The sequence below is a fragment of the Magnolia sinica genome, chromosome 1 (assembly GCF_029962835.1).
Source record: "Magnolia sinica isolate HGM2019 chromosome 1, MsV1, whole genome shotgun sequence".
NCBI classification, from domain to species: domain Eukaryota; kingdom Viridiplantae; phylum Streptophyta; class Magnoliopsida; order Magnoliales; family Magnoliaceae; genus Magnolia; species Magnolia sinica.
This window is the reverse complement of record NC_080573.1, coordinates 5,961,140-5,976,689: the sequence shown is the minus strand read 5'-3', so window position 1 is coordinate 5,976,689 and position 15,550 is coordinate 5,961,140. Positions and strand designations below refer to the sequence as shown.

General features: G+C 36.5%; 2 protein-coding genes across 2 annotated transcripts in view; both read left to right on the top strand.

Moving 5' to 3' along the window:
- The first annotated feature begins 1,870 nt into the window (after positions 1-1,870).
- LOC131237713 (organic cation/carnitine transporter 4-like) lies at positions 1,871-8,257 on the top strand. Its single transcript, XM_058235642.1, has 2 exons — positions 1,871-2,347; positions 7,072-8,257. Exons 1-2 carry the CDS (start codon positions 1,930-1,932, stop codon positions 8,217-8,219), a joined length of 1,566 nt encoding a protein of 521 aa, XP_058091625.1. The 5' UTR covers positions 1,871-1,929; the 3' UTR covers positions 8,220-8,257.
- LOC131237701 (uncharacterized) overlaps positions 3,835-15,550 on the top strand; it is a 91,168-nt gene continuing 79,452 nt past the window's right edge. Inside the window, exon 1 of the mRNA XM_058235610.1 lies at positions 3,835-3,841. The gene's annotated coding sequence lies outside the window, so the exon portion shown is untranslated. The remainder of the gene's footprint in view (positions 3,842-15,550) is intronic.

Here is a 15,550-nt window from a genome sequence, read left to right as displayed (position 1 = left end):
ATTGATCAGGGATTGAGCTTCTTAATAGTGAAGATCAACGGGTGATCACACCAAGCATGATAGCGGATCTTGCAAATATACTTGGATGGCTCAAAATGTTGAACAATCACAACTATGAATTCTAGCGTTCATGCATAGAATCATTCCTACAAGGTTAGGATCTCTAGGAGGTCGTCAGCGACCATGAAACTGTTGCACGTTCAAAAGAAGATACAAAAGCACCATGTCTGTGGCGGATTAAAGTGGGAAAAGTCGTGCAAAGACAACAATTCAAGAGGATTTGTTAGAGTACACTTGGGAAGATGATACATTAAAATTAGCCTGGGACACATTGGCAACTTTCTTTACTACGACAAATGATGCTCATCTTTAATATTTAAAAACGAGATACACAAGGGTCAACGATAATTGACCAATATTTCATGAAAGTTTGTAACAAGATCTCACAAATCGATCCTGATTTGTGAATCATTGAAGTTAGGATGAGGCACATTATTGCTCGAGGATTGAGACTCGAGTATAACATGTTCATGACGACCATCAGGGGTTGGCCGACTCAACCGTCTCTTGTAAAGCTTGAGAGTTTATTAGCAAATCAAGAAAGTCTGACTAAGATTAAGCAAAATGGCCAGCATTTTAATAAAAGAAAATGAAGAAGAAAGGGAAAATCCATCACAAGACCAAAGAAATCAAAGATTGTTAAGGCTAACTTGTGAAAAAAAATAATTCTCAACTAGAGGAAACTTCATAAAATAACATAGATGGTAATCGATAACAATAGAGTTTAGGATGAAACATCGAGTACTATAATTATGACAAGATGGGTCACTTTGCTCGTGACTATAGACTACAAAAGAAATAAGCGAATGAAGGAAATTTGATGACTACAATGAGCTATTAGAGCGAATGTGAAGAAGATTAGGAGGTCCAAGCAACTCCAGCAAGATCAAATTGTTGAGTTTGGACTATGCGAGATATACCACTTAAACAGGATTCAAGAGGAGGTATTTGGTGCCACTATTGAGAATTGCAAAGAAAAAACACTCGCGACGGTCTTCAATCCTAAAGACATTAACTATAATATAGGCACTAGATCATTGACTTAGGATATTCCAATCACATGACAGGAGACCAAATCAAAGTTTGTGACCCTTAATTAATTACCAGGTACAATGGCGGCAAAGTGGCAAAATCAAAGTTTGTTACCCTTAATTACCAGGTAACATGGCAGCAAAGTGGTTGTTAAAACCAACAACGCACTGTTACCAATTGCACATGGGGAAGCTACCATTATACCTAGATTCAACAAGAATGAAGCACAACTACAACAAGTATTTCATCCATTCTGTTCATCCATTTTTAAAGATAATTTTAGGACTTCAAGCCAAAAATGAGATGGATATAAATCTCAAGTAGACCACACCACAGGAAAACAATACTGATTGGATATCCACCATTAAAATCCTCCGAGGCCCACTGTACTGTTTATTTGACATCCAATCGATTGATTAGGTCATAAAGACCCAGATGAGGAGGAAAAACAAAGATCAGCTTGATCCAAAAACATTTATGGCCCCCAAAAAAAATTTAATGGTCGACGTTCATTCAACACTGTTTCATGTAATGTGGTCCAATTGAGATTGTTGTATTCCTCATTTGGTCTAATATCATAAAATGATCTACAAAAATAGATGGACGGCATGGATGAAACACATACATCGTGGTGGGGTCTACAGAGCACCAACCACCACAGCCATTGGCTGGTGGCAGGGGTGTAGCCAATCCGTTTCCAATTCAACCGTCCCTACTTCCCACCTCTAACACGATTGTCACGAGTGCAGGGTTATATACCAAATAAAACAAATCTCCCTCCCTTTAAAAGCGGTTCAATTCAATGTATATCCTTACCGAAGGAATTAGGGAAAGATAATGGCGGTGGAACCGGCTTCTGCTATCTTGGATCTCTCGTCGGCCCTCCTAACGAAGAAATCCGATGATGGGGAGAAGATCGGGATCGACGAGATGCTGCAGAGATTCTTGGGGGATTTCGGGCACTGGCAAATGAGGCATTTCGTTCTCACCAGCTTGGCATGGGCGCTCGAGGCTTTCCATACAATGGTCATGATCTTCGCCGATCGCGAGCCGGCTTGGAGGTGTACGGCTCCGGGTGGTGGGCCAGGCTGCGGTGGCGTGGTGGATCCACGGACGGTCTGCGATTTGAAACCCGGGACGTGGGAGTGGATAGGTGGGCCAGGCGTTTCGACGGTGGCTGAGTGGGGGCTCGTCTGCGGAGAGAAGTATAAGGTCGGCTTGGCTCAGTCGGCTTTCTTCGCCGGCTGCATGGTCGGTAAGTTTTTTTTTTTCATCATCTTCTTCTTTTATGTTCATGGAGCACTACGTTTTGCAAAGGTTTAGGGTCATCCAAGCCGTTGATATGATGGGCCCATCGTTGATAGGTTTTGAACCCTAAATCCCCTGGATTAGAAGGTGTAGCGTTTCGATTCATATCCTACAAATATGCAGCTAATATTTAAGAGAATATCAATGGTTCAGATTCAATTGGATCCAAGTGTTGGTATATTTGAATCTGGGAGATTCCAGTGCACCATATAGTTTGTGGGCCCATCGCATCAAAGGTTCGGATCAGTTAAACATGGGGCTTAAGTGTCGCCAAGCTAAATTTTCGCTGAAGCCGGGCCCCTACTGTAGGGCTCACGTTAATGTATATATTTCATATCCACGCGGTCCATTCGTTTTGATGGATTATTTTATGGCATTATACCAAAAATAAACTAGATCCAAATTTAGGTGCACCATTCCATAGGAAACAGTGGTGATTAACCATTAAAAACTTCTTGCGGGCCACAAATTTTTTGGATCGAGCTGATATTTTTTCTTAGGAAGTTTTTAACGGTGGAGCGGTCAATCACCACTGTTTCCTATAAGTATAATATACTTGATATTTGGAACTGCTTTAATTTTTGGCTCATGGCCTAAAATTATCTATCAAAATGGATGGACGGTGTGGATTGTGGATACATACATCAAGTTGTGTTCTACCGTAACAGCCGTACCCTATTGGGTGAGGGTGGGGCCGCACCTAATCCGCTCCCGATTCTTCAGCTCTAAAAATTCAACGTGAGTCTGCAAATTGCAACGTGTAAGGGCAAAACAGTCATTTGTCGTCACGAACGATTCGCGGTATCTTTTGACGACGGTCGTTTCAAGGGCTATTATTAAATCGAACCCGGATTCGGTGCAGCCAGGAAACACCGACTTAGGTGAGGACGTGGTCTTAGAGCCGACCTTAATGTATGTGTTGTATATCCACGCCGTCCATCCGTTTTTACAACTCATTTTAGGGCTTGGGTTAAAACGATGCGGATTCAAATCTCAGTTGGAACATACCACAAGAAATAGTAGTAATTGAATGCCTACGGTTAAAACAGCAGTGTGACCTTATCAACGGCAAACAATCATTATAGTAAGCCTTAGGAATTTTTCAACGGTGGGCATTCGATCTTGACTATTTCTTGTGATGTCGGCACCCTGAAAGTTTTATCTGCTTCATATTTGCTTATGCAAAAACGGATGGACGGCGTGGATATACAACACATACATCAAGGTGGGCCCACGATCACGGCCTCACCGAAGTCGGCATATGACCTCATTAAATCCACGTTTATTAAATCGAGGCAACCCATCCACTGTACACGTGGGCTACATGCATGTTGGTCCAGAATATAAATCGTGGGCCACTTTTGTGGTGGACCACAGTCCAAACCCGTACCGATCCCACATTGGATAAAAGAAAAAATAAAAATAAAAAAATAAAATACCAGTCGTTGAATAATCTGAGCTGTCCGGTCAGGGTTGTTTATTTGATACTCTTGCAGACTATTTTTCTTGACACTCATGCACTTAGTAATTGTGCACGTGGAATATATCAACTCAAATTAAACCGGCTAAATTGTAAAACTCTATGTCTTTAGTTCACGATTCCAAAATCAGATTGGATTAATAATCCAAACCTCTGATTGGTGGACACTTATTTGTTGAAAGGGAACCATTGGATAAGTTTCATTTTTAGCCGTCAAATCCCTGTCCTCCGATCGTCGGATCATCAAGTAACCGTAATTTTTTGGTAGCGGTACGTTGAAGCTGGGACCCGAAATTTGGACATGATTACCTGTATCCCATGCATGGAATTTCTAGGCAATTTATAAGTGCCTGCGTATCATCCGCCACACACTTCAGAGTGTCAAAGTTTTCCTCTTACGAGGCACGATATCACACATGGCTACACGATCAGCGAATCCAAACCATTCATCCAGTGGAATCCATTCTGGATGGCTACCATTGCAAAGACCACACCAACTGAACAATCCTAACCGTCCAATCAAGATATCAACCATGTGAGAGGATGTTAGCAAACCATGTTTCTGTTTTCTAGATTTTCTTAAAGTCAAACTTCTTCTAACAGCTCTTTTTGGAAGTTTCTTCGTTTGCGTGATGCTTATTGGCTTTCTTTCTGTTTTTTTTTTATTTTTTATGAGAGATGCTCCACTGCTCTCAGAACATTATTAGTTACAGTGATCCTACTTATATCCGTACGCTTGGACAGTCTAATCGACTGATCTGAACTGTCCATTAAGTTTAAAAACACATTTCATTTGTTATCATCCAAACATTGCACTGATTGGATGATCCAATTCATCGTCCATCTGGCCTCATTTTCTACGGCCATTTTTTTTCCAAGCCATTGATGATATGGCTATGATTTCCAAATAAAAGTGATCCCTTAGGATCATAACCAGTCCGTGATGGACCCTAACAAAGAAAGGATCAAATTGTAGATTGGACTTATTTTCCTGTAAATGATCTAAACAGCCACATTAAGGCCATAGATCAAACAGTTAACATTTTTCAGATCGTTTTGATATTTTCATGGTAGCCATGATATGTCTGATGGCTCTAGTGAACGGTCAAGATCAATGGATTGGACAAAACGTCCCATTACAACGAGGAGCACTATAACTTAATAAGTGCTCTCAGAGCACTGAGCATATCCTTTTCAGATCCTCATCCCATTTTCCCCACGAGATGCTCTTACCATGTTTGTATATTATTTATTGGATGGCCCATCAATATCACGATAACATACAGAACTTTTAATGGCATTCTCATCCTCTTCGCATGTGGCAGTCGTTATGGCTATACAGACCATTCAAGTCGTAGAGCACTTTTTTTAGAGTAATGACACTGATCAAGCAATCTCCATTGTATTAAAATTCAAATAATCCATTCAATTTTTAAAGCTCTATCTATTTAAAACACTGATAAACGGCTATGACCAAAACTAATGAAATCAAAGAAAAACCAATCATAATATCTTAGTTAAGAGAGTTAGATTATATAGACAAAACTAGTGAAATTAAAGAAAAACCACTCCTAATATCTTAGTTAAGAGAGTTAAATTATATAGAGGATAACATCTACTTAGAGCCGATGAAGAGTCTCAAACACAAGACCTCCCACTCTAATACTAATTTGATGCATAACAATTAACTACTTACTCTAAAAGCTCAAAATAATATGTTATAGTAAATTAATCCCTTTATCTCATAGCCCAGGCCCCATATCGCATGGGTTAGGACTTTGGCTGAACACCATCGTGAGCCCCACATCATATAGGTACCACCTCACACGAGCTACCCGCCTCATACGGATGGGACCCACCTCACACGAGCCACCCGCCTCTCACAGGCCATTCACCCTATGTGTGCCCCTGCATCCCACAAGCTACCCGCTTTAAAAATGCCCCTGCATTAAAAACTTATCTCAGACGGTATTTTCACCCTAACACATATATGGCTTGGATCATATTATACTGTCAGTTGAATGTTATCATCTTTTCATAACAGACTGTTCGGCCAGCCCTAGATCAGATCAGATGGTCAGCAGCATTTGACCGAATTGTCTTTTTTAGTAGTGAACAATGTAAGGTGGGTAATCCGAACGGATGATTCAAAGTTGGTCATTGGACTTATTCTTCTTTGCACGATCTTAAGAGTCCATTTAGTGCTATGGATGGCTAGGATCGTCGGATTAGCGTAATTATTGCACTGTTCTCTGCCATTAGCTCAAATAAATGGACAATTCCCAATCAATGAGCGGATGGTTTACACGTGATGGGGCACAACCATTTTGGCAATAAAAATAGGACATCAGTCTCTACCTCGTGGGGCCAGATCGGATTGCCAATGGCCAAGCTCTCTCACATCAGATAATCATAGCCATCCGATCCAAAGCCTACGAAAGACCTATCAAACTAAACAAAATACAGGCAACATCCACTCCAAGATCCAAGATCCAAAATTCCTTCTATCCGATGGTTAGGATCATCCAAAAAGTTTCCCACCATGTTGAAATTCCATATTCATTAGGATCTTACAAAATTTCATACCCAGTTATAAGTAAAGTATAATCGGGTCTATCAGCTCAGTGATTGATTTATAGGCAGGATCTTTTTCTAGTTGGGCTGACTGATACTGGGCTCAAACAAGAATTCGAGAGGTTATCATCTAGCTTATCTAGAGCATCTACCTTGGTATTTTTTGACCCGGGAATCAGGATCATCTCATATTTGTCGAACTTCGTAAATAGATAATCATTTTTTCTCATCTAATTTGGTATTTCATGGCGATCTGGTTGACTATGAGCTGAGAATCACGGTGGATTTTTAAGGCTCAGGTTCCTATTGCATTGGCCAATCTGAACCTGACGAGGAGTGCTTCGTATTCTACTTCATCAATGGATGCCAGGAATCCAAACCTCGGGGGACACTCCACATTGGTCACAAGAATCAATCCTGCCCAACTTTCCTTCGAGTTCGATGACCCATCATAATAATTAAAATGGTCAAGGTATGAAATATCGGCTGGATTTGATTACACAAAAATTTATAAAATACCGGCCGATACAAACCAGGTATGCCTGGAATGTTCATGCAATGCTTACAAGAAAAAAATACATATAAATCAAATTAACTATATTTATTTAGTGAAACAGGTGCTGGCGTGTTTGGACATCTTTCCGATTCCTTCCTCGGACGTAAAGGTTCACTAACCATCGTCTCTGTCATGAATCTCATTTTTGGGTGCCTAACCGCAATCTCACCGACCTACTGGATCTACACGCTCCTCCGCTTCCTTACTGGCCTCAGCACTGGTGGCGTCGGCCTATGTGCATTCGTCCTCGCCACTGAGCCCGTTGGCCCAAGCAAACGAGGCTTGGTTGGTATGTCTGCATTCTACTTCTTCTCAGGTGGAATTGCGGTACTCGCAGCTATGGCCTACGTCTTCCAGTCATGGCGGCAACTCTACATTATCGCCTCCATACCATCCCTCCTTTTCCTCATCATGGCAATCCCCTTCATCTCTGAATCGCCGCGGTGGTACCTTGTCCACGGTAACGTTTCCAAAGCCATGAAAGTCATGCATGCCATCGCTGAGCGCAACGGGACGCACCTCCCTGATGGAGTATCACTCGCATTAGACGATGCTAGTTCACAAAAGTGTGACGATCCAACTAATGAAGTGTCAACCTCGAGCTCGCTAATTGACGTTGTCCGATTACCTCTTACTCGGAGTCGCCTAATCCTAATCGTCATTATCAATTTCCTAACATCGGTTGTGTACTATGGTCTGAGCTTAAATGCTGTTAACCTTGGAACAAACCTCTACATCAACGTTGCCCTCAATGCAGTGGCAGAAATGCCAGCATTCGCGTTAACTGCATGGCTATTGGATGTTTTCGGCCGGAAGCCATTAACAATTGGAACAATGTGGTTTAGTGGAGTGTTTTGCATTGCAGGAAGCTTGATTGTAAGTGCAGGTTCTTTGAAGACGGTAAGAGCAGCGTGCGGCATTTTGGGTATATTTGGGATGGCCGGAACTTACAATTTGCTGTTTATTTATGCGGCAGAACTATTCCCGACGGTTGTTAGGAATGCAGCGCTGGGGTGCGCGACACAGGCGGGGCAGATGGGTGCAATCCTGTCGCCATTGGTGGTGGTTTTGGGAGGGGGAGTGCCGTTCATGGTGTTTGGGGTGTGTGGAATTGTCGGCGGTTTGCTCGCATTCTACCTGCCGGAGACATTGAATAGGCCTTTGTATGATACAATGGCTGGAATGGAGGTTGGTGAGATTGTGAAGTGAGTATGAAAAAAAACATAGATTTTGAATTTTGTACTAAAGGATATATTTTATGTCTTTTTGGGGGGAATGCTGTGGAGATTCATCAGTCGCACCTGTTGTGAGCACATCACTGGAACAAAATTTAGGCTGGTCTACTCTTTAAATGGCCCACCCGATGGATGGACTGCAGATTGGCCTATCTTTTGTGACAGAGAATTTTCCCAGTGGGGCCGACGTGATGAATGGTCTGGATGTAATACGGACGTTGTTACTCTCCTCTTCCTGCTAGCTAGTGCTTCAAAATGATATCCAACAGGATGGCTTTGAGCTGCGTTTGGATGCACAAGTGAATCAAACTGAGTTCTGTTGAAATGATTGACGAAGCCGGTTCCTGTACTGGCCCATGTAAAATGGACAGGGAATGCCTTGCAGCCCCATGCTGTTGGGCCACCGTGATGTATGTGCTATATCCACTGGGTCTATCCATTTCGCCCACTCATTTTAGGGGATGAGTCCAAACATGAGCCATATCCAAGCTAAAGTGGAGCATTTATTTTACCAACTCATTTTAGTTCCCATTGTGGGTTTTGTCTAGTGGCATACATCCTTGGTGATGGTGTGGTGGGATTTAATTAAGCCATGTTTGGCACGTTCCAAAATTCGGGTATCCGAATAGGGTGTCCAGGACCCGAATTCCAGACCCGTGACATATATATTAAAAAAAATAAAAATAATAAAAATAAAAAGATAAAGTATGTCCATTTCATATGCATTTCATTTTTTTTCCCACCATAGCCTAAAACTTTAAAATCCAAACACAAACTATGATAACTAATTACATAATTTATTATTTCATCGATGCATACTTATTTAACTTAACTTGAAATAAGAAAATCAAATCAAACATTACTACATTTAGAGTTCTAAAATAAAAATAAAATTTATCCTATGCAGAATGACATGTCATGTGCATCCAACCACGTTCCATGCTCCACTACTAATAGTAGTACCCTGCATCTTCGAAATATTCATAACCTGAAACGGTTAAAATATAATGAGTTGACAACTCAATAGGATCACATCAATCCCGAGTTGAAAATCTCACAAATATTACTAAATTTAATCTCGACATATTAATCAAAATAAGACGAACATTGGATGTAAAATCATAGTAAATAATTTAACATTTATGATTATGAAATGAATAAATTATTTAACATAACTTTTCTAAAAATACTAAAATTTGGAGTGAGCAAAACACTCATGTGTGCTGATCCTTTTAGGGGATGACCCACGGTAGAGCACCGGTGTTGATCCTTTCAGGGTATGACCCTCAGTAAAGCACCGGTATAACCTTTTAGGAACAAAAGCCCAGGGTAGTGCACCCGTGTATACTGATCCTTTTAGAGAATCACCCAGGGCAGAGCACCCGTGCCGATCCTTTTGGGAATGACCCTGGGCAGAGCACCGTGTTGTGCTGATCATTTCGGGAATGACCCTGGGCAGAGCACCCGTAAGAATCATTGCATAAAACAAATAATTATTCACATAAGATACATCTAACTTACAAGGAAACATTGTAACAAATAATATCAGAGCATCTGTAAGAATCATTGCATAAATAAAAATAATAATTGATCATATAAATATTCATCATCCCATTAGATAATATCAAATGCAAAGAAAATAAGAAGAAGAAGAAGAAGAATAATAATAATAATAATAATAATAATAATAATATTTGCATTGGTTCAGTAGTCACATAAAGAATATTCTTCAATAGGGAATTCCTTATGAATATTCCAATATCCAGATTATATAAGGCAATTTCTTATGAATTTTTCAAATAGGGAAAGATCACCTACCTGTTATGAAAAAATTGCGTGATGGGAGGAAAATAATCTGAAGTGATGTTGATTTCTACGTGTACTAGCTTGGATTGATCGACTCTGAACTCGATGTTAAACCCTCACGGATACTCTCCCTTCTCCTGATCTCTTTTTTTCTTATCACAATCTTTCTTTTATGATTTTCTCTCTCGTTTCCTCTAGATAGCATGAGAAAATGAGATATAAAAAATAATGTCAGGTGAGTTAGTGGGTTGGGAGTTTAATGAACGGTTTAGATTGAGGACTGGGTCCCACCATGATGACAGCAATCATGGTGGATGGGTTCCCATCCGCAACCATACCACAGAGTAGTGGGAAGAGAGGGAGTCGTGGAGGAGAGGGGTTGCTTTGTGGGTGACGTGCGTCAGCATTAAGTTTTGGTTTTGAAGTTTAGGTTTAGGTTTAGGTTAGGGAGTTGAGATTAGGATTAGGTGTAGGTTTAGGTTTAGGGATTTGAGAATACATTTAGGTTTTAGGTTTATATTTAGGTAGGTTACATGTTTAGGTTAAGGCTATAGGTTATAGGTTTAGGTTAAGGTTTAAGGATTTGAGAACACATTTAGGTTTTGGGTTTAGGTTTAGGTTATAGGTTACAGGTTTAGGTTTAGGTTTAGGTTTATGCTATAGGTTATAGGTTTAAGTTTAGGTTATAAGCTATAGGTTTAGGGAATTCAGAATAGATTAAGGTTTAGGTTTAGAAAATCGGGTTCGGGTTTGGGATCGGGTTTAGGTTTGAGTTTTCAAGTTTAGGTTTAGGTTTAGGTTAGGAAGTTAAGATTAGGATTAGGTGTAGGTTTAGGGATTTGAGAATACATTTAGGTTTTAGGTTTAGGTTTAGGTTTAGGTTATAGGTTATAGGTTATAAGTTTAGGTTTAGGTTAAGGTATAGGTTTAGGTTTCGGTTTAGGTTATAAGCAATTAGTTTAGGGAATTGAGAATAGGTTAAGGTTTAGGTTTAGGAAATCGGGTTCGGGTTTGGGATCGGGTTTAGGTTTGGATTTTGAAGTTCAGGTTTAGGTTTAGGTTAGGGAGTTGAGATTAGGATTAGGTGTAGGTTTAGGTTTAGGGATTTAAGAATACATTAATGTTTGGTTTAGAAAGTCGGGTTTGGGTTCGGGATCGGGTTTAGGTTTGAGTTTTCAAGTTTAGGTTTAAGTTTAGGTTTAGGTATAGGTTTAGGTTTCGGTTTAGGTTATAAGCTATAAGTTTAGGGAATTGAGAATAGGTTAAGGTTTAGGTTTAGGAAATCGGGTTCAGGTTCGGGATCGGGTTTAGGTTTAGGTTTTCAAGTTTAGGTTTAGGTTTAGGTTAGGGAGTTAAGATTAGGATTAGGTGTAGGTTTAGGTTTAGGGATTTGAGAATACATTTAGGTTTTAGGTTTAGGTTTAGGTTATAGGTTACAGGTTTAAGTTTAGGTTTAGGTTAAGGTTATAGGTTATAGGTTTAGGTTTAGGTTTAGGTTATGGTTTAGGTTTAGGTTTAGGTTTAGGTTATAAGATATAGGTTTAGGGAATTGAGAATAGGTTAATGTTTAGGTTTAGGAAATCGGTATCCCGTTCGGGATCGGGTTTAGGTTTAGGTTAAGGAGTTGAGATTAAGATTAGGTGTAGGTTTAGGTTTAAGGATTTGAGAATACACTTAGGTTATAGGTTTAGGTTTAGGTTATAGATTTAGGTTTAGGTTAGGTTATGGGTTAAGGTTTAGGGAATTGAGAATAGGTTGAGGTTTAGGTTTAAGAAATCAGGTTCGGGTTCAGGATCAGGTTTAGGTTTGGGTTTTCAAGTTTAGGTTTAGGTTAGGGAGTTGAGATTAGGATTAGGTGTAGGTTCAGGTTTAGGGATTTGAGAATACATTTAGGTTTTAGGTTTAGGTTAAGGCTATAGGTTACAGGTTTAGGTTAAGGCTATAGGTTATAGGTTTAGGTTAAGGTTTAGGTTAAGGTTTAGATTTAGGTTTAAGGATTTGAGAATACATTTAGGTTTTAGGTTTATGTTTAGGTTATAGGTTATAGGTTTAGGTTTAGGTTTAGGTTAAGGTATAGGTTTTGGTTTCGGTTTAGGTTATAAGCAATAGGTTAAGGGAATTGAGAATAGGTTAAGGTTTAGGTTTAGGAAATCGGGTTTGGGTTCAGGATCGGGTTTAGGTTTGGGTTATCAAGTTTAGGTTTAGGTTTAGGTTAGGGAGTTTAGATTAGGATTAGGTGTAGGTTTAGGTTTAGGGATTTGAGAATACATTAGGTTTTAAGTTTAGGTTTAGATTATAAGTTATAGGTTTAGGTTTAGGTTTGGTTTTGGTTTTGATTTAGGTTATATATTATAGGTTTAGGTTAAGGTATAAGTTTAACTTTTGGTTTAGGTTATAAGCAATAGGTTTAGCAAATTGAGAATAGGTTAAGGTTTAGGTTTAGGAAATCGGGTTCGGGTTCGGGATCGGGTTTAGGTTTGGGTTATCAAGTTTAGGTTTAGGTTTAGGTTAGGGAGTTTAGATTAGGATTAGGTGTAGGTTTAGGTTTAGGGATTTGAGAATACATTAGGTTTTAGGTTTAGGTTTAGGCTATAGGTTATAGATTTAGGTTTAGGTTTGGTTTGGTTTGGGTCATGAAATCGCTCTTATGGTGATTTTTTCACCTTTGGATTTTGCTGTTTTGATGAGGCTGTATGTTGAATTTTAGGGGTTGTAGGGCTTGATTTTGTTTTCTTATTAAAGATTGTTCGATTCTACTAGTGGTGTTTGGAAACTAACCTCTGATATTAATTTGATTCCATTTGGAAAAAATTCTGTCTGTGTCAATGTCTTGTGTTTCTGCAAGTTCTAAGGTTTCTAGTGAGACTTATGTGTTGTGTTTTACTGTTTTTGAGTCCTTAGAGCTAATATGTAGGGGCCGACTGTAGATGAGTGGAGAGCTGGAAATGCCTTTCATGGAACAATCTCTACCACCTGATTGGTGGACTTAGTACGATTAGATGGATGTCGGTCGTCTTATTTTTTTCTTTTTTTGAGATTCCATTTGGCTTAATTAACTATATTTCAGTTCCTTTTTAATTAACAAGCAGCTTAAATTATATCTAAGCTATGCAAGTTTACATCTCATTGCTTTGGAGACGAGTTAATAGCCGAAAAATGATAACATGAGAATGGTCTATACTAATGTATGCATTTGGTACCAATTCTTAATGTTGGCAACACCTGGCATACCTGTACCCTCTCTAAAGGTCACACTGATTGGATGATCTTAACTGTCTGAAATTGCCGCTGGATTAATTTAGACCATTTTCTTTTTAACTATCCTGAGGAACATTGACTTGTACTATTCTTTTTAAACATCTATATGCTTCACTTGTGTCGCTGGATCTTAACCCTCTCCTTTGGTCTGCACTTGTGTTGAAGGGCACATCTATTCTGTTGGGTAGAACACTTATTTGAATACACAATGATTGGATAATCTCAACCATCTGATATTACCGTTGAATTTAAACCATTTTCTTTTTTACCAAGGTATTGAGGAACTTTGATTTGCACTCCTCTTTCTTCAACGTGTATATTTTTTTTTTAACCTCGAGTTAACACTTCTTCTTCTTTTTCTTTTTCTTTTTTCTTTCATGTTTATATGTTTTTAATCCCACCTTGTGTATTGTAGGCCACATCCATTCAATTTGTTATATATCTCTTTTTTTTTTTCGATTTTTCTTGTCAAAATACAAAATCTAGTTTTCTTTTTTAAAATATATATTTTTTTACATTTTTTCAATTTTTTCACAATTTTGTTTAATTTCTTATTTTTTTTTTCAAAATATCATTTTTTAATCTCACTTTTGTTATATAACTTTTAAATTTTTGTTGTCAAAATACAAAATCTAGTTTTCTTTTTTTAAAAAAATATATTTTTTTTTACAATTTGTCAATTTTTTCACAATTTCATTTAATTTTTAAAATTTTTTTTTTCAAAATATCATTTTTTTATTGAAATCTTGTTATATAACTTTTTAATTTTTCTTTTCAAAATACAAAATCTAGTTTTCTTTTCTAATACATACATACATACATACATACATACATACATACATACATACATACATACATCTATACACACATAAATATATATATATATATATATATATATATATATATATATAAATTTACAATTTACAATTTGTCAATTTTTTCACAATTTTGTTTAATTTTTTAAATTTTCTTTTTCAAAATATCGTTTTTTAAATATCACTTTTGTTATATAATTTTTTAATTTTTCTTGTCAAAATATAAAATCTAGTTTTCTTTTTTAAAATATTTTTTTTTTTACAATTTGTCAATTTTTTCACAATTTTGTTTAATTTATTAAATTTTCTTTTTCAAAATATCATTTTTTTTATATAACTTTTTAATTTTTCTTTTCAAAATACAAATCTAGTTTTCTTTTTTAATATATATATATATATATATATATATATATATATATATATATATTTTACAAATTAAAAATTGTCAATTTTTTCACAATTTTGTTTATTTTTTAAATTTTTTTTTTTCAAAATATCATTTTTTAAATATCACTTTTGTTATATAACTTTTTAATTTTTCTTGTCAAAATACAAAATCTAGTTTTCTTTTTTAAAAAATATATATATTTTTTTTACATTTTGTCAAATTTTCACAATTTTGTTTAATTTATTAAATTTTCTTTTTCAAAATATCATTTTTTAAATATCATTTTTGTTATATAACTTTTTAATTTTTCTTTTCAAAATACAAAATCTAGTTTTCTTTTTTAAAATATATATTTTTTTACAATTTGTCAATTTTTTCACAAATTTGTTTAATTTTTTAAATTTTCTTTTTCAAAATATCATTTTTTAAATATCACTTTTGTTATACAACTTTTTAATTTTTCTTTTCAAAATACAAAATCTAGTTTTTTAAAAAAATATTTTTTTTTTTTTTGCAATTTGACAATTTTTTTTACAATTTTGTTTAATTTTTTAAATTTTCTTTTTCAAAAAATTATTTTTTAAATATCACTTTTGTTATACAACTTTTTAATTTTTCTTTTCAAAATACAAAATCTAGTTTTCTTTTTTAAAATATATATATTTTTGCAATTTGACAATTTTTTTACAATTTTGTTTAATTTTTTAAATTTTCTTTGTCAAAATATCATTTTCTTATCGATTTTTTTTTTTCAAAATTATCAACATTATTAAAAGTTCTTAACTTTTATTTCAAAATCTAGATTTTTATAAAATTACATTTTTTTTCAAAATCTAAATTTTTTTCTTCAACATTGTTAGTTATTTTTAAAAGTTTTTAAACCTTTTTTATTTTCGAAATTCATAATTTATATTATTTTTAATGTTTGACTTGAGCATTAGAGATGGTTTAGGACCGTCTCTAATGCAGACGGTCGTTAACAGTCTCAAATAACTATAATAAGACGGCTAAGGACCGTCTCTAACAGAGACGGTCATT